We start from the raw sequence: 21,538 nt of genomic DNA, 5'->3' as shown, positions 1-21,538 counted from the left end.
TCTTATTTTAAAAAGTGACACACAATAGCCACTATTTATTTATATTTATTTTAGAATCAACATGTAAATTGGAGGCTATAGTGATGACTAATTTTATTTTATGGCAGTGAGGAAATGCACAACAGTAAATGCATTTGCTGAAGATGGTTCAGTGTCAGTATGAAACGATAAGATAAGCTTAAGCAGCACTGGTTTTCACATACAGCTACATGTTACTAAACAAATCAATAAATACAGCTTAACACAACATCCAGCAATAGCCTTGTGTAAAACAAAAACCAAGAATAATGTTATCTAGTAAAAAAATATAATTTTATAGGGAAGGATATATATTTGCATAACCGACAATCAACAACAGAGACACAGCTTTAATTCTCAAAGTGCCTTATTAGATTGTGGGTCTCTCCATACTTGATGGAGGTGCAGAGTCTCTCCTATGTGAATCTTCTGGTGCCGTTTCAAGTTTTCCCCACGACTGAAGCTCTTGCCGCACTGAGTACAGTAGTAGGGTTTCTCACCCGTGTGCACTCGTTTGTGTTTCTTGAGGTCACCCGCCTGACTGAAGCACCTTCCACACTGCGTGCAGCAGTAAGGTTTCTCTCCCGTGTGGCATCTCTGATGTATCCTCAGGTTTCCGATTCGGCTAAAGGTCTTTCCGCACAAGATGCAGCGATGATCTTCGTCCTTCCTGTAGTACTGCTTGTGTTTTCTACTGTCATGAGTGCTCCTAGTGTTTTTGCCAAACGCAAACCTCCTTCCCATGGCACTGTAGTTTGAGTGAGAATGACCAAAAGGTAAATCCACCATGTTATCTTGAGGGGCCTCGTTGGTGGGTTCCTGCTGCACTGCATTAGCATTTGAATCTGCATGTTCATCAAAAGGACTCTGGGATATGTGCCTTCTCGCCATTACGTAATCAGGCAATTCTGCTTCCATTTTAATTTCATCAGAGGAAAAACCTGGTTGCCTTGCTAAACCAAAGGCACCAGCAGGCAGTCCATCAGATATACGCACGACGTGAATAGAGTCCAGGTCGGGGGCACTTTTCAAACGAGGCCCAAACACTGACAGGTCCGTGTCGGACATCTGAGAACCACATTCAGGACCTCCTTCGTCACTTTCAGGTAACGTTACACTGTAGTCGCTCTCTGGCTCTGGTGTGGCATTCGGTTCCAATATGCTTAGATCCTCCTCCCTCTGCATGGCGCTGGCTTCCTCGGGGGGTTCCTGCTTCTCTTCAGCCAGATGTAGCTCTGTGCTCTGCCTGAGCCCGGGGCTCCGCTCCTGCTCACTGGGAACTCTTTCTCCAGACAGATGAAGTGCAACAGACTGAACAGTACCTAGAACAGGTGGATAAGACAAACCAGCATGAAGACAGACCGGCTCAAATTGTCAGTATGAAATCCACTGATTCATTTATGACAGAGGTACCCACACTCTTTCAGCTTGCGAGCTACTTATAAATGACCAAGTCTAAATGAAAAATGCATATATTTATTTATAGATATACCAAGTATTCTTTATTATTATTATTATTATTATTATTATTATTGCACTGTTGCCTCACACCTCTGGGACCCGGGTTCGAGTCTCCGCCTGGGTTACATGTGTGTGAAGTTTGCATGTTCTCCCCATGTCGTCGTAGGGTTTCCTCCGGGTACTCCGGTTTCCCCCCACAGTCCAAAAACATGCTGAGGCTAATTGGACTTGCTAAATGGCCCGTAGGTGTGTATGTGAGAGTGAATGGTGTGTGAGTGTGCCCTGCGATGGGCTGGCCCCCCATCCTGGGTTGTTCCCTGCCTCGTGCCCATTGCTTCTGGGATAGGCTCCGGACCCCCCGCGACCCAGTAGGATAAGCGGTTTGGAAAATGGATGGATGGATGGATGGATGGATAATAATAATTTCCCTTTGGGATGAATAAAACATTTTTTAATTGAACTGGGATTTTACTTCCTTCACCTTTCTCTTTCTTAGCTCACTTTTCGGAGGTTAATGTCATAGTTTTTATGAACAGCCCGAAAATGCCGCTCCTCCACATTTCCCTTCTTTGGAATAACAATAGTAGACTGTCAGGCAAAACGCACTTCAAATATGACATTGTGGGGGGAAAAAGTCCTGCTCCCATTCCGTGTGGAAGTGCCAGGTTTTTGGCTTCTTACTTGGTCCAGCTCCCCCATTCATTTTTATACCCTTTCTTAAGTTTAGTAGAAATAAATTTAATTGAATAAATAAATTGAGAAATAAACTCTAGCAAGTTGACTTGGTCGCTTGCTAGAGATTTGCAATAGCTGGCGCGGTTGAACGCATCATCCATCCTTTTTTTTATGCCCACACTTTTTATCTACCCACACTACCTTTGCGAATGACCAGTAGATCGCGATCGACGTATTGGGCACCCAGTAACATATAAAACCTAATAAAACAGATTTTTAAAAACTTAATTTGAACTATTACCATCCTACATTTCTTACATACATCCTATTCATTTAGCAGGTTCAGAGAGTAGAGCCCCTGGATCAACTGGGGTTAAGGGCCAATGGTGACATCACTCTGCCAGACATGGGATTTGATCCAGCGACCTTGTGATCATAGGGTCCTAATGCACAGACCCACATACCACCCCCTAATGATGACAGAGTACTACAAAAGCTGCCACATTATTCAATTCATGATTTACCTGTGTTTCCTCTCTTGAGCTTATCCTGGAGCTCCTGCAGCCTCCGCTTGAGGCTCTCGTTTTCCCTCTGCGTCCGAGCGGTCTTCTCCTGGTACTCCGACACGGTCTCTTTCACCACCTCCAGCACCTCATGCACGGCCACCGTCAGGAGCTTCGCCACACGGGCATTCAGGCGCTCTATTTTAGACATCCTGTCACGATTCCTGTAAGACACATGGAACCTGGAAAATCTTGCAGAAAACTGGTGACTTTGCAATGAATTCTCTTTCTTGAGTTACATTTTAATAGTGGAATACAGAAACATTGATCTAAACAGTGTTTTATTTTATAGAATTCTATAAGAATGGAACAGGCTGATAAATATGAAATTAATTAACTATCATTAGTGACACACCACAGAATAACATGTGTCTTCTGCATGTAAACCAAACCATTATGACATTGCAGTGGGGAGCTATTATTTAGGACCTAGGGAACAGTGCAAGGGAGCACTTTGCTGGTCAGGGATTCGAACCAGCAATGTTTCAATCACAAACACGCTTCCCTAACCATTAGGCCTCCACTGCCACGGTCTTATTTTCTGCATTGTACTGTACTGTCTTATTATTAATGATAGACGAGTCTCTTTTGAAAGAGAAGTCCAGCAATTTTGTATGTAATTTTACGATGTGCCAAAGTCTCGATTAAGAAGTTTTAATTGTATCTTTAGATGACGTCTCACTTTCATCGTTAAAATGTATATTAAATACTAGTATGTGCTGTTTGACTATGCTCGATTAGGGTGTATGTACTCTGGCATTTCTGTATCGCATTTACACACAAAACCCAGAAACTACGCTTGGTGAGAATGAGGTTTCATTGAGTAGATTACGAGGAAAGTAAATTAACCAGACTATCACAGCTACAGCTGTGGCGCTTTCACTGAATGTAACTTTTAGGAGGAGGAAGGCGGTCCTGAGCCACAGGCCAGGCGATTGGTCCCAGACATCTTCTCATTCACAGCATAGAGACTCTGGTCCGTATGCCTAAATCTCTTGCTAAGACTAAAATAAGCAAGGATTTCAATGAAAACAACAGATAAAAATAACAATGAAAACAGACAAACTTTGGCGACCAGCTACCTTCTCTGGTCCTCGGATCGTCAGGTCTCCGCCGTCTCTTATTCCCGGCTCGCTCCGCCAGCCAAGTTACTTCACACAATGCCTCGGCGCCGCCGGCCCGTTAAAGCCCCTCAAAGCGGCTGCTGTTCCGGTACCAAGTCGTGACCCCAAGGCGCTCAGGACTGTTGTTTCTCAGGTCGGAGAGTAGCACGGACGGCGCTGCCCACTGTATCCTCAACACCGACCATTATCCGAGTGTCACCAGCTCCCTCCTCCCAGCGAGGAACGAGCACAACCTCGATTACAGCGGTTCCGGAAGCCTCGATCTTCCGAAGACAGGCCTAATGCTGAACTTCGTAATATATCAACTTATTTTTTCTGGCGATAGCAAATAGGAAAGAACATCGGAAACACCCCGTTGTCCGCGAGAGGAAGCGAATAATGGTCACTCATCACAACGTTACGCTTATTGAAAAACAAGACTCCGCCACCTACAGGACCGGAGTGTAAAAATATCACTTATTATGGTAGTTCATTCAAGTTTTTAATTATATAGAATAATAGATTGTCTTTTCTATACAAGAAACCTTTCATTTTGGCGGTAATCTAGAGAAACACATTAGAATTTCAGTTTTTAAGATTAGGCAACACATATGTGAAAAATACTACTCTATACAGATTTCAGAATTTGCAAAATAACCATGGGTCAGTTTTTCAACACTGTTACCCTGATTTAACATTGTCTAGATAATCAAATCCCCCTTTCATGTAAGATCAAATAGAGCTAAATTATTTTGTCCCAGTTTTTCAAACCGTCAATGTATTGTATAATGCAAATCAAATTAGGTGTTTCCTTCAGACCCATTGCCACAAATGTATAAAATCAAACACTGAGTCATGCAGCCAGGTTTACAAACATTTGAGGGACAATGTGTCATTCTGAAGAGCTTAGTGAATTCAAGCATGGTACTGTGATAGGATGCCACCTTTGCAGTAAGTCAGTTTCTGAAATTTTTTCCTTCCTAGATATTCTGTGGTCTACTGTAAGTGGTATTATTGCAAAGTGGAAGCATTTAAGAACAAAAGAAAAATAGCCACAAAGTGACAGACCACATAAAGTAACAGAACAGGGTTGCCGAGAGCTGAGGTGCATAGTGCGTACAAGTCACTAACACTCTGTTGACTGGGTAACTGCAGAGTTCCAAACTTCCACTGGCATTAACCCCAGCACAATAACTCTGCACCGGGAGCTTCATGGAATGAGCAGCTGCATGTAAGCCTCACATCACCACGTGCAATGCCAAGCATCAGATGAAGTGATGTAAAGCTCACTGCCATTGCACTCTGGAGCAGTGGAAACGTGTTCTGTGAAGTGATGAATCATGCTTCTCTGTCTGGCAGTCTGATGGACAAGTCTGGGTTTATCAGATACCAGGAAAATGTTACCTGCCTGGCTGCATCATGCCAACTGTAAAGTTTGGTGTAGGTGGAATAAAGGTATGGCGGTTGTTTTTCAGGGATTGGGTTGCCCCCTTAGTTCCAGTGAAGGGAACTCTTAATGCTTCACCATACCAAGACATTTTGGACAATTCTATGCTTCCAACTTTGTGGGAACTGTTTGGGGAAGGCCCTTTTCTGTTCCAGCATGAATGTACCCAAATGCACAAAGCAAGGTCCATAAAGACATGGTTGGGTAAGTTTAGTGTGAAAGAACTTGACTGGCCACACAGAGCCATGACGTCAACCCTGTCAAACTTTTGAAATGAACCTGAACGGAGATTGGGAGCCAGACCTTCACATTCAACATGAGTACTTCACCTCACAAATGGATTTCCTGGATGAATGGTCAAAGATTCCCACAGTTGCACTCCAAAATCTTGTGGAAAGCCTTCCCAGAAGAAAGGCAGCTGCAAAGGGGGGACCAACTCCCTATTTATGCCTATAGATTTGGATTCAGATGTGATAAGTTCCTGTAGGTGTAATGGCCATGTTTGTCCAGAGAGTGTATCACAAGTACTGTATATGGAAATCTACATGTTTTATAAATCAGCTGCCACCTGTTGGGCGCATATATTAGTTCTTTCTGAATTAAATAAATCTATAATATACCACTTCAGGAGAAAAGCAGTATTTATTTTTTCCATTTTCAAACAGTAATGCATTTTAATACAAATGCAATTTGCACGTTTGATTTTATTAAACAAAACATGTATTTAATAAACATTTGAAGAATAACAATTCACCATAGTATTTCTAATGGTGGTCTTGCAGTGGTGGTGTAAGCAACCTTAACACAGATTTGCCATCAAGCAAAATAATATTAATCTGAAGACAAAATGGACTAAGCAGATATTAAACCAAACGGGGCTAATTTCACACTAGCAGAAACAAATACATTACCAGGATACATTGTACTTCACCTTTAAAGGTACATTTTCTTTCCCAGGCCAGAAGAGTGTAATTACTTCAAAAACGTAGCAGGATGTTTGGGTTGCGACCATGGTAATGTGACTGGAACTGGCCAGTTAAGGGCCACTGAGCAGGAGAAACTTAAATTTAAAGCAGAAAGTTTATAAAGACAACTATGAATCCAGTTAGCTAAAACTCGGAATAAGTCCCACCAAGGACGGGAATTCACTGACATGGTGCTGGACATTACTGCTGGACCCAAATCCCAAACTCTGCATGGAATTTGCTCTGCCTCAGAGGGTGAGTCAGTACCAGGATCTCAGGTGATTGTGAGCCTCTTAACCTCATCCTCACCCCAGAGAAGGTTTACCTCTGTGGGGGCTGAACCTGGAGTCATCATTGTGGAGTCAACATATTCAGGAAATATAAAATCTGCCGAACCGCCATCACCCCAACCTAGGAGAAGGCATGCTCAACAAAGTAGCGATGGGATTCCAAGAATGGAAACAGTAAGAACAAAAAACCCTGTACAGCTAGCTAAAGTGCAAATCCAATTCCTCAGCATAGGGAGAAAAATGAGGATTTGCCGATTTGAACCGATTTTTTTCTTCGGCTACCCAAATTATACCCCTGGTTTTGAAAAACCCAAATGTGGCAATTGGATTGGATTACAGAATAAAAGTCCAAATGATTTACACCAGAAATGTGGAGATTTGTTTTGAAAAATGCTATTTTCTGATCTGATCCTATCAGATTACTTTGATCTTGCTGAATAATTTTGTAAAAACCACCCACAATCATCTCAAGTACACACAAGTGTAAATGTGACTTGATATGTTAAATGTTACAGAAGCAATCTCCACTATCCCTCAAGCATTATACAGCTATGTCTGCCCTACGAATTACTCTGGGTTACTCCCACATGTTAAAATCATCTTGCATTCAAACTGCCAATGATGTTTCGCTGTGACTGAATGGCATCCTTTCAAGAGCATTTCCTCTTTCATGCCTCCTCCAACAGTCTCCAGATAATGGAGGATAATTATACAATTGGTTAACTGTTACACGTATTTGTCAGTAAACTAAAAGAAATTCCTCCTGCAGCAATATTGTTAAACTTGGTCTATCTTTTTTGCACACAGAATTTATAATAGAAAATCAATTTAACATTCAAATTCATAGATACAAGATATAATCATGAATGAACATTTTGACCAATGTAATAATATTCTTAATATTAACGAAAATTATGAGGGTCCACATCACAGGAAATGTTTACTTAATTAATTATCTAAAATAGCACTTGGGATTGAATTTTCAGGCTTTTAAACATCAAAGGATAATAAGAATACATCGAAGAAAATACACTTTCAAGCATTCTATGGGCGTCATCGCAGGCAGAAGTAAGGCAAGGGAAATTACTGCCCATGTTGTACTGCGCTTATTTGCAATTTTCAACATCAGTGATAGTGATCTATCCAATTTTTCAAACAAATGTAATCTACAAGTAAAGATTCTGCTGCTCTGGGGTTTTAAAATGATATAATATAAATGAATTAGCTTACTTTAAGAAAGGGCAAGTTCAGAAGAACTGCACAAAGGACCACTTGTTGACATGTACCGTGACATGGGCTGCATTCCAATTCAGGGGCTGCATCCTTCAAATGCAAAGGCAACATTTGAAGGCCCATTTTCGAAGGCTCCTTCAAATGCAGTCGAAAAATGCTTCCTTCTTTTCCCAACCTATCTCAAGATTCATCACATGGAGATAAAGTGGGTGTGTCCCAGCTAGGCGATCGAAGCGACGCTTCATGATGCAAGAGTAAAGGTAGGAACAACTGGTGACGCAAACAGGCAGGAAATTATCCACAGGCCAGACCATTCCATTTAACGACTAAGGTTGTGTGCAGCCTTTGTAGTTTGTGTTCTTTGAGGGTCAAACAGAAAGCATTGTTTAATGGGACAGCATAGCCATAGACAGCTGTTCCCGCTTTTACCCTTGAGTCATGGAGTGCCACTCTTATCGCCTAGCTGGGACACATTTTACTTCTGAGGAGTCTTGGGATACAATGGGCTGCAAAGGATCCATCGAGTGGATTCTTCACTACTGGGCAAAAGTTCAACCTCATTTGAAGGAGCCTTTGAAATGGGACAGCCTTGTCGCACCACTGTGATGCATTCCAATGCAGCTCCTGAATTCGTAACACAGCCTAACTATGTGCCCTTGAGAGGTAAAGTGGGCTATCCCACATTTTTGACCCCTACCCCCTTTTTATTGAATATTTTCAATTGGATACGTTGTTATTAAGTCATACCTCTGTGCTACCTATGATATATATCAGTTGTAGGGTATAGGCACACTGATTTTTTGAAAAAAGTTCAACTTTGGAGCTCATTTTCTCAAAACTTTGTTTTTGTGGGATAGCCCACTTTACCTCTCAAGGGCACATATGGTGTTCGGGGTCAATGCATGCCCTGTCCTTTTTGTTGTTTTCCTGTTTGTCCAGCAGATGTCACTGACCAACCCGTTACTAGCATTTAAGTCCTTAGTGTTTAGTATTTATTACCCTCACCTGCATCTAGTTATTCCTAGCCCTAGTGTTTGGTTATTGTCAATGACCCACACCTATTACGTTGTTTGGTCCTGTTCCTGTTACCTGTGTATATATGTGCCTGCTCTTTGCTGGTCATTGTATGTGGTATCTGCCTATGTGATCTTTATAAATGCTTTTGGTTGTGGTCCCTCTGCTTGTCCTCATGCATAATTCCCTATTTCAAATACCATATTTCATAAGGAAGCCTTCCAGACAAAGAACAAAAACATCCATGTGGCCTTAAAATAGTTTTAACTGAGGGAGCTGAAAGAATTTGGGTAACAATACATTTCATTTCTGTATGGTTCTATAGAAAGTACAAGCAAGTAGGTCAGTCACAGAAGGCTTTATTAGCATTACAGTGTGGAAGCATAGACATTCATATTCAAAGAATACATTCAGGGCTTCCCTCTTATATGCTAACCTTCACCAGGCAGCAAATCAGAACTACCCTTACATACCCATTTGTGTTACCCACCATCAGAAGAAAGTGTATGTTGGAAAAACAACAGATTAAGTAACATCTGTTTCTTACCTAAACAGAACCCTAGAGTGTACAATCACCATGTCACCATGTGTCCCATCTAAACGAGTCAAGGTGTGTTGGTTATCTGCAGTCTACAAAACAGTTGAGAACTTACGGTTCCTGTCATGTACTAAAAATTTAATTCCACAATAGTACATGCTTCACCATCAAAATCAAAGTGATTTATTTGAAATATTTTCTGATAGATAAGAGTTAGCAGATCATGATTAAAGATACACCGAGTGCAAGATTATTTTCTAAAGCTCCTCATAGGCTATCAATAGCGTTTAGCCAACAATTTACTTGCATTTGCAGTCACCTTTTAGTGGTGCTACGACCAGGATCTAAGTGCTCCTATTCTCTTACAAAGCACCTGGGCACTTGTTAGGTTGTTTTAACATTTATGAAATGTTTCCAAATATTGAAAATGACTGTTGGAATAAAAAAAAAAAAAAAACTGTCAGTTCTGGCTGCTGCTTTTAATTATACGTTTTGCTTTGCCTTACCTTTATTGGATAAGTGGGTGGAAGAGAGATAGATGTTTTCCATTGAAAGTGTTTTCTTTCCCAAAGGCACCATGAACTTGGTAAGATTTAAACATGAACATGTGTAGATCACTTGGAATTGAAAGGGTTTCACCTTTACTTGACCTCTACATATATTGGAGTAATTTTTCCAGACTGTATATTTGAGGAAGATATGTGCAGCGATACTACAGAGCCCTTTCTATAAAGTCCCAAAAGTCAAAACAAGTAACCAAGAATATTTTCAAGTAATTTAATATAGCTTTTTAAATGTTATCCTATTAAAATTATTTTCATACAGTACAGGCCAAAAGTTTGGACACACCTTCTCATTCAATGTGTTGTCTTTATTTTCATGACCATTGGTAGATTCTCATTGAAGGCATCAAAACTATGAATGAACACATGTGGAGTTATGCACTTAACAAAAAAAGGTGACATAACTGAAAACGTGTTTTATATTCTAGTTTCTTCAAAATGTGCTTTGCACACTCTTGGCATTCTCTCGATGAGCTTCAAGAGGTATTCACCTGAAATGGTTTTCCAACAGTCTTGAAGGAGTTCCCAGAGGTGTTTAGCAAGGGTGCAAAGCAGTAATCATAGCAAAGGGTGGCTATTTTGAAGAAACTAGAATATAAAACATGTTTTCAGTTATGTCACCTTTTTTTGTTAAGTACATAACTCCACATGTGTTCATTCATAGTTTTGATGCCTTCAGTGAGAATCTACCAATGTAGATGGTTCAATGTACCAATGGTCATGAAAATAAAGACAATACATTGAATGAGAAGGTGTGTCCAAACTTTTGGCCTGTACTGTATATTCAGAAAAAAAAGTTTCATAGGTGTACAGCTATGAATAACAATTCTGCACCCACCAAATAACAGAGCTTGATTGAATTTAAAACAGGGATGAAGGTAAATGTAAAATTTGAAATTTCTCTGTGTACAAGCTGTATATTTCAATTATCAAATTTTCTGCCATAATAAGATCTTTATCCTAAACAACAGAATATGGAAGGCTAAACTTTCTCACATAGCCCCCTAGAGCTAATGTTTGTCTTGAACCCCCCTACACACACACACACACACACACACACACAAAGATCATAAATAAACTTTGCCCTGCAATGCAATGGGAAGAAGGTGCCTGCATGCGGCCTACTGCTGTTACATGCACAAACCACATAAAAGGACCATACCTCTCCACTGACAATAATTGAAGTCAAGCTGCCAGATGAGGGTCATCATATTTTCTGTTTTTTCTTGTTTTAGGTGTTACTTTGCCATCACATTTTTTTTAAATACCAGCAGCTAAAAATTTCTCCATGGTTCCTCCAAGTATGTAAGCATTAACTGAGCAGCTCTCCCACCGTAAACTTACGTTACGCCACTAGCGATAACAGTTCAATATTTTCAGTACATGGTGCCTATTTCACATATTATTTTAAACTGGCAGCACCATATAATGTGTATGGACATATTGTGTTCACATTATTTTTAATATTTCTAAAGGTTGCAGCTCAACAGCCCCCCTCTACAGTTGCTTTTTTTTCCCTATACAGTACCTGTGCCCCCTTCCCCCCCCCCTCCAATTCCTTTCTGCCCCAGAGTGTGAATACCACTGCTCTATGGGCTAGGACTCCATGTCTGTGACTGGATGGCTGCTGGGTTGAATCCCGTGACTGGCATAGTAATTTTATTACTGTTCACCTTAAGCATGATCTTGAAAACTGTTTTGGGGTGCCGTTCGAGCACTCTAACCCCCAAACCTCACTCTCACCTAGTAAGACGTGATATGAAAGAACTAAAGAAATCCCACATACTCATACAAATGGTAAAGTATCATAAATATGCTATATTGAACATTTTTTACAGCAATTCATTTTAAAATACACTGTGACTGCAGATTATTTCATTCTGACCACTCATCCCACACTCAGGTGTCTGATAATATGAATTTTCTGGTGCTTCTTCAGGTGACTTGATTGACTGAAGGTTTTGCCACACTGGTGACAGCTGTATGGCCTCTCCCCTGTGTGGACTCGCTTGTGTTTTTTAAGATTTCCCGCATGGCTAAAGCATCTTCCACACTGTATGCAGCAGTACGGTTTTTCCCCAGTGTGGCACCGCTGATGTATCCGGAGATTTCCAACCCGGCTGAACGTCTTACCACACAGGACACAGCGATGTTGCTCTTCCAGCCTGGGGTTCTGATTTCTTTTCTGGGTGTCTGCAGAACACCTCATGTTTTTTGTGATTGTAAAGATGTCCTCCAACGCACTGTGATCTGGCTGCATGTACAGCATTCCATGCGTCCCTGTGTTGACCTGCTGGGCATCGCCTCCAGATTCGCTATGTGGCACATTGCTACTAGATTCAGTATGGTCATAGCAGTTCCCTTGATGCATGTGCGGAGCCGCGGCTGCGTATTCCACTGGTTCCGGCTCCGTTTTAATTTCATCAGAAGCCAAACTTGGTAGAATGCAATAGTCAGGATTGGAACACATAGGTTCCGTAAGGGTGCCGTTATGTATGGCACCCAGATTACCATTACCCTGCACCGGCTGAGGCTGGAACACAGACAGTGCTGTATCGACACAATCAGAGCTCATGGCGTTTAACTCGGACACCAGTATGTCACACTCAGTCTCCGGCTCTGCCAGGTGAGCCAGTTCCAGCTCTCGACTCTCATCACCACTGTCCTTCACCACAGGCTGCTCATGGAACTCCTGTTTCTCCCCAGAAGCTGCAAAGTCTGAATCTGTCCTCAGCCCAGGGCTCCACTCCCGGTCACAGTGCTCAGCCAGGTCCCTCTCTCCAGTAACAGGAAAAGCAACAGGATGCACAGCCCCTGTGGACCCAGAAGATAAAGCTCAATTCTGTTTCTGAGGACCTGGCTGAATTCAGCATTCAGTAACCATAAAAAGAACTTGCAAAAACCACTGAACAGAAGGCATCATGCTAATTAGAGAGAAGACCTGAACAAGACAGATATCCTGAGAAGGATTCTGAGCCTGTATTACTTAGGCGACATTTTAGTTGTTGGTCATGCTGTAAAATATTTATTATAAAGGTCAGAACATCACAGCTAAACAGTAATGGGCTTTTGAAAACAAATCGGCATGATTAAGGTTGTACACACTTTCCATTGGATACTTCACTAATCATATTTGCACACAGGGCCGGACCACCCTATAAGTGACATAGGCGATCACCCAGGGCGCCATCTGATTAGGAGGTGCAAAACAGCAAGTGAAAAATCAAAAGAAATAATTCTGGTTGCATTCCGTAAGTTTTCAGTTATTTGCAGGAGTTTTAATATTTCACTACTTTTCTTGTGCAACAGACGAGAGCTAGCTAGTTAGCATTCAGATACCATGTGCTACTAACGTGTTTTTAATATAAATGAACTGACTTTTTTTCCTGTTGCTGGGGGGCACTCCTCTGAGACCTACCGATGCGCACTCTCTTGAGCTTATCCTGGAGCTCCTGCAGCCTCCGCTTGAGGCTCTCGTTTTCCCTCTGCGTCCGAGCGGTCTTCTCCTGGTACTCCGACACGGTCTCTTTCACCACCTCCAGCACCTCATGCACGGCCACCGTCAGGAGCTTCGCCACACGGGCATTCAGGCGCTCTATTTTAGACATCCTGTCACGATTCCTGTAACACACATGTAACACTAGTTACGACAGAAATCTTGTGAGCGACATAATGTCGTTATATCGGCAGGGGTTCACTTGCTTGTATTACCTACCGCAGAAACCCGGCATTCAAGATGTGGCAAAATATATCTAAATTATATTTAGCTCTAATAATATAGCAACTCGACCGTCTGACCGTAATGTTATAAAATAAAGCGCTGGTTACCTTGGGTTTGTATATTTTGCTTTCCGCTCTCGATACGTTATGCAGGACCCTTCTTAACTGTACTTTCTAATCGTTGAAGCAAATTACTTTAGGTAGTTACATTAATGATAATCAATGTAGATGGCCCTAACAAAGAATTATATCAAAGGTAGATGCCATTAAAGCTGACAAATACTGATGTAAAACTTGGTCACCACTGGTATCAGTATTGACCAATTTTACCATCTATTTACTCTCCGCAAAAGAACCCCCCACCCTCTTTTATAGTGCTAAAATCACGAAATATTGTGTTACACTTAAGATAAAGATCATTCTGTATTAGCGATTTTTTTAACGCCCCAAAGAGGTCATTTATTGCCTATTACGGATAACGCCTCAATATATTTCATTACTCGCATTGATCCCTTCCAATATACTCAGCTGTGTATTTTTACCATAGACATGTGTCTAGAAGAGATCTAGAGTGTTTACGTTGTTGTAAAATCTACTGCCACCAACGGTTGGGAAGCTGAACTGCACCTGTACATTTCAGTTGTTACAGGCCAAGACAATTATTTCCTGCGGAGAGCCAAATCTGAGCGTCATTATGTCAACAGGCAAGGGCACAGGTTTGGTTTCAGCATTGTTAGGGACCAAGTCAGTCCAAAACCCCCACCCCTTATTAGCACGTTACTCCCATAATACTGGTAGAGACAGGTCCCTACAGTCCTTACCAAAATCTACACCCTTGTCAACAGCGGCTATTTGTAATGATGAAATTTTTGTTTATTTATTTGTTTGTTTCTTGTTTGTTTATTATTGAGCTGCTGTACGTGCTGCATTATATGTACAATTCCCTTTTCATTATAAGGTTCAGGGATGCCAGAATTAATAAAGTATTGGCAGGTACAAGAAAACTTGCAATGATCAAAAATTGGTAATGAATATTCCGCTGTTTGCATGATGGGAAAGGTATGAAGACATCTGATTTAGGACAAGCCAAGCAGGTCATTTTGGAATGTCGTGAAAGCTAACAAGGGCTACCATTCATAGAACCATACACTCACTGGCCGCTTTATTAGGTACACCTGTTCAAACGCTCATTGAAGCAAATATGTAATCAGTTAATCAAACGTCAGCAGCCCAATGTTTAAAATCATGCAGATTCAGATAAGGAGGTTCAGTTAATGTTCACATCAAAATCAGAATGGAGTAGAAAGGCATTTGAAGGTGAAAATGAGATGGGGGGGGGGGTCTCTGGGCAAAAATGTATTGTTGATGGCTGAGATCAGAGATGACTGCCCAGACTGATTCAAACTGAGTGAAAGACAACAGTAACTCAAATAACTGCTGATTGCAACCTTGAAGCAGATGGGCTACAGCAGCAGAAGACCACACTGAGTACCAGTCCTGTCAGCTAAAAACCGAAATTTGAGGCTACAGTAGGCATGAGCTCATCAAAATTGGACAATATAAGATGGAGAAAATGTTGTCTGGTAAGATGAGACTTTTCCATGCATAAAATACCCATTCATCCATCCATTTTCCAAAATTCACACACCATTCACACCTACGGGCAATTTAGGAAGACCAATTAGCCTCAGCATGTTTTTGGACTGTGGGGGGAAACCGGAGTACCCGGAGGAAACCCCACGATGACATGGGGAGAACATGCAAACTTCACACACATGTAACCCAGGCGGAGACTGCAACCCAGGTCCCAGAGGTGTGAGGCAACAGTGCTAACCACTGCACCACCATGCCGCCCATGATAACAAACCAGACTGGTTTCTTTAATATGATACTGTATTCAAATGGCCTCTCCTGTCATCAGATCTCCATCAAATAGAACAGCTATGGGATGTGGTGGAGCAGGAGATTTGCATCATGAAGGTATAGCTGACGAATATGTAGCAACTGTGTGTTGTCATCATGTCAACATGGACCAAAGCCTCTGAGGAATGTTTCAAGCACCTTGTCAAATTTATGCTATGAAGCAGCTCTGAAGGCATGGTGTACCTAATAAAGTGGCCAGTGAATGTATTTATATTAGTTTTATACATTGAGGATAAGTTATAAAAAGATGCAATAAAACTGTAGTGTGATTAAAGTAAGAATAACATTTGTTAGTAAATCTCTGTAAAGAAATATTGTACTTTACAAAGCACCACATGGAGCTTCCACAGCCTGCAGAATGAGTCAGCTTGGAGGACAAAGAAGGACAGAAGTGAACCAGGGCAATCTATTCAGCACCAGGGATAGAGCCAAACTCCTCTGATGCTTCTGTGGTCAGCACCACGGAGAGATCCATTAGCTGACCCACTCCCGTACAATCACCACTGTGTTTTATCACAGCCGTTCAAGTTATCCCTCATAACCACGACTTGCAGGACTACCCAGCAGTAGATGGTGTGGGTTAAAGACAGCATCACCTGTAAAGACCCCTCATCTCTGATATTTAATGTCATTTTGAATTTGTTCCTAAGAGTGCTGATGCAGAAATAGATCAAATGGGGACATACAGGCTATTAGAATCATTCATATCAGTTTTTCCAGTGTTTTCGCTTGTAATTCATGCAGCTATTCCTCATGCAGTTTTTAATTGTTCATTTTAGTTTTCTCCCAGAAAGAAAAAAACAGGAAAGCAACAAAATGGAGGATTTTGGATCAAAATAATTATTTTGTAATAAGATATGAATAGATAAATGACATGATGACTTACAAAATACATTTTTGCAAAAGCCATCATGAGTTGACTGTAGTTGATTATTTCTGATAAAATGTCAGTGAAATATACTGCAGACTAAGAACTACATTCAACATGCGAAACGCCTAGTCAGATTGACATTATTGCTCATTGAGACAGTGATAGCCTGCATACCCACAATAATGTCCCAGACAGTCGTATTGTGTACCTCATGAGCTGTTATATGTGATGTTACCACTTGAAAAATTAACAGACAATCAGACCAAGCAGTAACGGTTAAAAAAAACTCATCTGGTAATTGTAGGTACAGAAAAACATGGTGAAGCTAACTGGCGTCACCAAATTGTCTGTAGGGGTGCCTGTGTTAATGAATGGTGTGTGTGTGTGTGTGTGTGTCCTGCGATGGGTTGGCGCCCCATCCTGGCATGTTCCCTGCCTTGCACTTAGGCTCCAGACTCCTCATGACCCTGAGTAGGATAAGCAGTTTCAGAAAATGGATGGAGGTTAAAATACCTTATCCAATGGTTTTTGGAAGAAACACATCACTGGCTATACAAAACTCAATCCAAACACCCAACAAAACAAATTTATTTAAGAATTTAAAAATACCACTATTTTTTTGTCCAACTGATCCACAAGTTTATATCTCTGGCATAATTTTACTATTATTCCAAGAACTAAGGCGTTTGACCAACGTGAATCTGCTGATGTTTTTTAAGATTACTTGAATGGCTGAAGCTTTTCCCGCACTGACTGCAGCAGTATGGTCTCTCCCCTGTGTGGTACCTCTGATGTATTTTCAGGTACCCTGACTGACTGAAGCCCTTCCCACACAGCATGCAGCGATATGGTTTCTCCCCTGTGTGCACTCGCTTGTGCTTCTTAAAGTCGCCTGCATGGCTGAATCGTCGGCCACACTGCAGACAAGTGTAGGGTTTCTCCCCTGTGTGACATCGCTGGTGTATCCTCAAGCTGCCCACCCCACTAAAGGTCTTCCCACAGAGTATGCAGTGATGCTGCTCCTCAGTCCTATGATACTGCCTGGCTTTCGCAGTACCAGACGGCTGTTTTTCCAATGTGAATCTCTCCCTGAAGGCGCTATAATCATTTATGTACATCAACCCATAAGACGCAGCATCAAGCTGAGGCTCGCGAGTCGGTTCAGTTTGTCTTGTGTTGTCATTCGAATCTGGACAATGAAACGGGTTTTGATCAGTGCAGTGTACGTCCGTAACATGCTCCTGTGGCACGGACTCCATTTTAACCTCGTTGGATACAAACTGATTTGAGGTATTTAAAGTAACTGTGTTTCCCAGCCTGCAAACTGAATCCAGATCACTGTCACTTTTAACGCTAGGTAGAGCAAATGTAGTCTGAGGCACGTCGGAGAGCATGTGGGCGGCTCCGGTCGCTGGACCCCCTGGCTCCAGTTCTGCATGGTTCGACTCTCGTCCATCGCGCCGCTGTCGCCCCCATCCATCCCTGTCATGGTTGGGCGCCTCGCGATTCTCCTCGGCTGGTATGATCGCTGTGTCCTGGCTGCCCCTGAGCCTCTGGTCCTGCTCGACACGCTGTTCGTGGACGACGGTAACCCTGCCTCCAGAAACAGCGGGAGCAGCCAGCTGTACTGCTCCTGAAGAGGGTAAAAAAGAAACACACTGAGGAATGAAGTGCCCAGATTGTGCATGTATTACATCTAACAAACTACCACTGTAATAAAGGTCTTCTAAATGATGACCATTGTATATAAATGTATGTATTTATCACACAGATGTAGACAGGCTGATGATGACCTTTATTGCAGTTTCTTTCCAACAAAACACATCAGTGCAAAAACATTAAAGCAAAACTACTGAGACTTATACTTGTTGGGTAACATTAAAAGAATGAAGCAAAAGAAAAATCACTTAGTGGGAAAATCATACTTAATATAAGGTACACTATTGATTGCAGGGGGATATTATTTTACATACAGCAGCAAATACATACAGTGCACAGTTACAAACACAAAAACAGTACATGCAGTACAAAGAAACAGATAAAGTATAAACAGCAGGCCTTATTTCAGACTTACCTGCATTTCCTCTCTTGTCCTGGAGCTTATCCTGGAGCTCCTGCAGCCTTCGCTTGAGGCTCTCGTTTTCCCTCTGCGTCCGAGCGGTCTTCTCCTGGTACTCCGACACGGTCTCTTTCACCACCTCCAGCACCTCATGCACGGCCACCGTCAGGAGCTTCGCCACGCGGGCGTTCAGGCGCTCTATTTTAGACATCCTGTCACGATTTCTGTGACATAAATAAGAGGAAAGGAGAAAATTAAAGATAATTCATTAAATTACAAAAGTTTTACATAAAGTAGTGATCAAAATTAGGAAATGAGTGATTTTACAATGTTACTGCATATTTGAATTACTACCCGACATCACAAATAAAGGTTTAAACAAAAAAATTGAAGAAGGTTTGAATGAAGAACAGCTACGATTTTATTGCAGATGAAGTCGACAAAGTAATTGTGTCAACTTTTTTGATGGCTATAAGTTTCAGAAATTCGAATTTGGGGATCAGTGGTCATTGCTGACACACCACAGCATACAACAACGAAATGTTTTCCCTGCATTTAACCCATATGTGACAATGTGACATAGCAGGGGGCAGCTAATTCAGCACCCAGGGAGCAGTGCTTGGGGGCGGTACCTTGCTGGTCGGGGATTCGAACCAGCAATCCTTCAATTACAAGTGCGTTTCCCTAACCATTAAGACGCCACTGCCCACGAGTACTGCAGTGCCCCGTGTGAGAAGTACAGAGGCTCTTCCTTTCAATGACTTTGGCACATCAGTGCCCACAGGACATTTCTCACGCTGCTGGCTTGTTATTTTTCAACTTGTCTCCCAGTTTCTTCCAGAATTTGGAAACTGTAGTGGGTTTATTTTCCATAAATGTCACCAATTACCTTCCAGTGATTCTTGATAAGGTTCAGATCAGGACTCTAGTCTGGCCATTTCGTCACCTTGATGTTCTCAGCTTTGAGGAATTGCTTCATCCATTAAGCAGTTTGATAGGGGAAATTGTCTTGTATAAAAATGACTGGCTGACTGGGCGATGCTCGTAAGGAAGGAATCTCATGCTGCTGAAGGAGGTTCGGATGCTCATTAGCGTTCACCTCGTCATGTAGAAGTATAAAAAGCCTGACTCCTGCAGCAGAAAACACACCCCACACCCCCTCCCAACATTTCAGACTTCTTGACACACTTTTAGTGAAGACTTTCCCCAATTCAATGCTGCACAAAACTAACCAACCATCTTAACCAACTTAAATTTGGACCAGTTCTCTGCCCACACAATATGCTCCTCAGCAAAGGGCTAGTCTAACCTTTTATTTCTTCTTGCTGATGAGCAGCTTAGTCACTGTGAAGTTGGCTTTCAGTCCATATTTTCCCTATCAAGACAAATTCTTGCCCTGTCCAAAACTAATTTTGTGAGCAATTCCAACTGCGGTGTTGAACCAATCCCCATGGAGTGTCTCCCTATTGTCCTGTTCTCTTCTGCGCGCGTATGTGGGAAACCAGCCTTTTTCTGAGACATAAATAACTTAGTTTCTGTGTACAGCTTCAATATTCAAGAAATTAAGCTCTTGGAATGACTAACTTCTGTTCCAATGGTTTAGAGGATCAGTCCATCAGCCTTCATTTGAACAACTTGACGTCACAGGGTTTCAGGCACATTGATGCCTACCAATGTTTCCAAATAGATTGGGGTTGCCAAATATTTCAGATTAGAACCAAAAACTGTCAAGTATAACAAACTGTTTTCTAATTTTGTGTGCAGACTTTCAAATTTCTTGTTTATACCTTTTATTTCCTGGCGTTCGATGGTTTTCACTGATGAAATAATTTTAAAATCATATTTAATCATAAGTACGATTAATGTGAATTTTAAACCATATTTAATCATGTTAGAATAACTTGGAAGTATGGGTAGGTAGCGACTTCGTAAATTACAAAAATGTCACTCGTTCTCTAATTTTGATCACTATTGTAGTCATACCGGCATACAAAACAAGATATACTTTATTGATCTCAGGAGAAAATGGAATTGCATACATCAGCAAGACACATTATAATTGATGCATTAAAAACTACAGAAAAAATCTGTTAACATTTCTGTATCATATGGTATCCGTGTGACGAGAACGGCAGAGAAATAAAACTCAATGTCTTGCGAATAAATTGATGATAAACCTTTCCTATAATTAAATCTCGCCGATATTATATATATATATATATATATATTCTATGTTGCCACTGCCAATGAGGGTACAGATAAGGCGAATCACATGACAGATTCTGAGCTAGTTTCATTCGAGCAAACATGCAACAAATATGCGCGTTATTTTCCAGTCATTATTTACGTGTGACTGAAACTAGAGAGTAGGATGCATACTTCATAACCTCGGCCAAGAAGTATTTACTGATGCTGATCTGCAGCCAAAACTATTTTAATTGGTAAAAAGCACTCATACCTAATAGCAGCTAATGAACGCTCAGTGATGAGTACACGTCACATAAAACCAAACTACCGAAAGCCTTATAATAGCATCCACAGAGGTAGAAAGGACAATTAACCATTTAAAGACGTCGCTTGCCTTTTGCAGGCTGCAGCCTCCTGTCCTCTTTACGGCGAACGATTCAACTTAATTGCTGTTATTTTCCCCGTCAGAATTACCTGATGTTTTCACGAAATATGATCGACTGTCTTTCCCAAAAATCCCGATCGTAATTTACAGAGCAAACAATTTCCTTGATTACACTATCACACAAACAGGGTGTGTTATGATCCCACCGCAACTGCTTATTTCTCAAGCCTGCTTCTACCAGCTGAACACCATAGAGATATGCAAAAGGATTTAGCAACACCCGAATTTCTATTATCATGTTGTTATACTGTCCTCTACTGTGGAGGAGTTTAAACTGCACCTAATATCGTCCAGTAGCCCAGGCCCCGCTGCTCTCAGGCCCCTTCCGGTTCACGCATGCACCCAACAATTCGCCATTCTCCATCCATTCATTTTCCAAACCACTTATCCTACTGGGTTGCGGGGGGTCCGGAGCCTATCCCGGAAGCAATGGGCACGAGGCAGGGAACAACCCAGGATGGGG

The 21,538-nt window shown here is 41.6% G+C and overlaps 2 protein-coding genes across 7 annotated transcripts; both read right to left on the bottom strand.

The window, feature by feature from the left end:
• Positions 1–21,235, bottom strand: LOC125741667 (zinc finger protein 691-like). 6 transcript variants are annotated; one of them, XM_049012876.1, is made up of 3 exons: positions 19,333–20,581; positions 2,679–2,881; positions 1–1,340 (listed from the first exon to the last, which is right to left on the bottom strand). In XM_049012876.1, the coding sequence occupies exons 2-3, from the start codon at positions 2,866–2,868 to the stop codon at positions 376–378; spliced, it is 1,155 nt and encodes a 384-aa protein (XP_048868833.1). In that variant the 5' UTR covers positions 2,869–2,881; positions 19,333–20,581; the 3' UTR covers positions 1–375. The 6 variants fall into 6 exon arrangements, with proteins under 6 accessions (XP_048868833.1, XP_048868832.1, XP_048868831.1 ...); XM_049012875.1 differs by lacking the exon at positions 19,333–20,581 and adding an exon at positions 13,699–14,138; XM_049012874.1 differs by lacking the exon at positions 19,333–20,581 and adding an exon at positions 3,800–4,255.
• LOC125741670 (zinc finger protein 16-like) lies at positions 9,113–21,164 on the bottom strand. The gene is made up of 3 exons (XM_049012883.1): positions 21,025–21,164; positions 13,289–13,491; positions 9,113–12,684 (listed from the first exon to the last, which is right to left on the bottom strand). The coding sequence occupies exons 2-3, from the start codon at positions 13,476–13,478 to the stop codon at positions 11,759–11,761; spliced, it is 1,116 nt and encodes a 371-aa protein (XP_048868840.1). The 5' UTR covers positions 13,479–13,491; positions 21,025–21,164; the 3' UTR covers positions 9,113–11,758.
• Positions 21,236–21,538: the final 303 nt, after the last annotated feature.

This window comes from Brienomyrus brachyistius, chromosome 5 (assembly GCF_023856365.1).
Source record: "Brienomyrus brachyistius isolate T26 chromosome 5, BBRACH_0.4, whole genome shotgun sequence".
NCBI lineage: Eukaryota > Metazoa > Chordata > Actinopteri > Osteoglossiformes > Mormyridae > Brienomyrus > Brienomyrus brachyistius.
Note: the sequence above shows the minus strand (reverse complement) of the source record. Positions and strands in the feature narration are given on the sequence as shown.

Excerpts from the sequence above, each read along its gene's own strand:
- LOC125741667 (XM_049012876.1), bottom strand. The coding sequence starts at position 2,868 with ATGTCTAAAATAGAGCGCCTGAATGCCCGTGTGGCGAAGCTCCTGACG. Across the intron at positions 1,341-2,678 it reads GCTCAAGAGAGGAAACACAG|GTACTGTTCAGTCTGTTGCA; the intron begins GTAAATCATGAA and ends CACCTGTTCTAG.
- LOC125741670 (XM_049012883.1), bottom strand. The coding sequence starts at position 13,478 with ATGTCTAAAATAGAGCGCCTGAATGCCCGTGTGGCGAAGCTCCTGACG. Across the intron at positions 12,685-13,288 it reads GCTCAAGAGAGTGCGCATCG|GGGCTGTGCATCCTGTTGCT; the intron begins GTAGGTCTCAGA and ends CTGGGTCCACAG.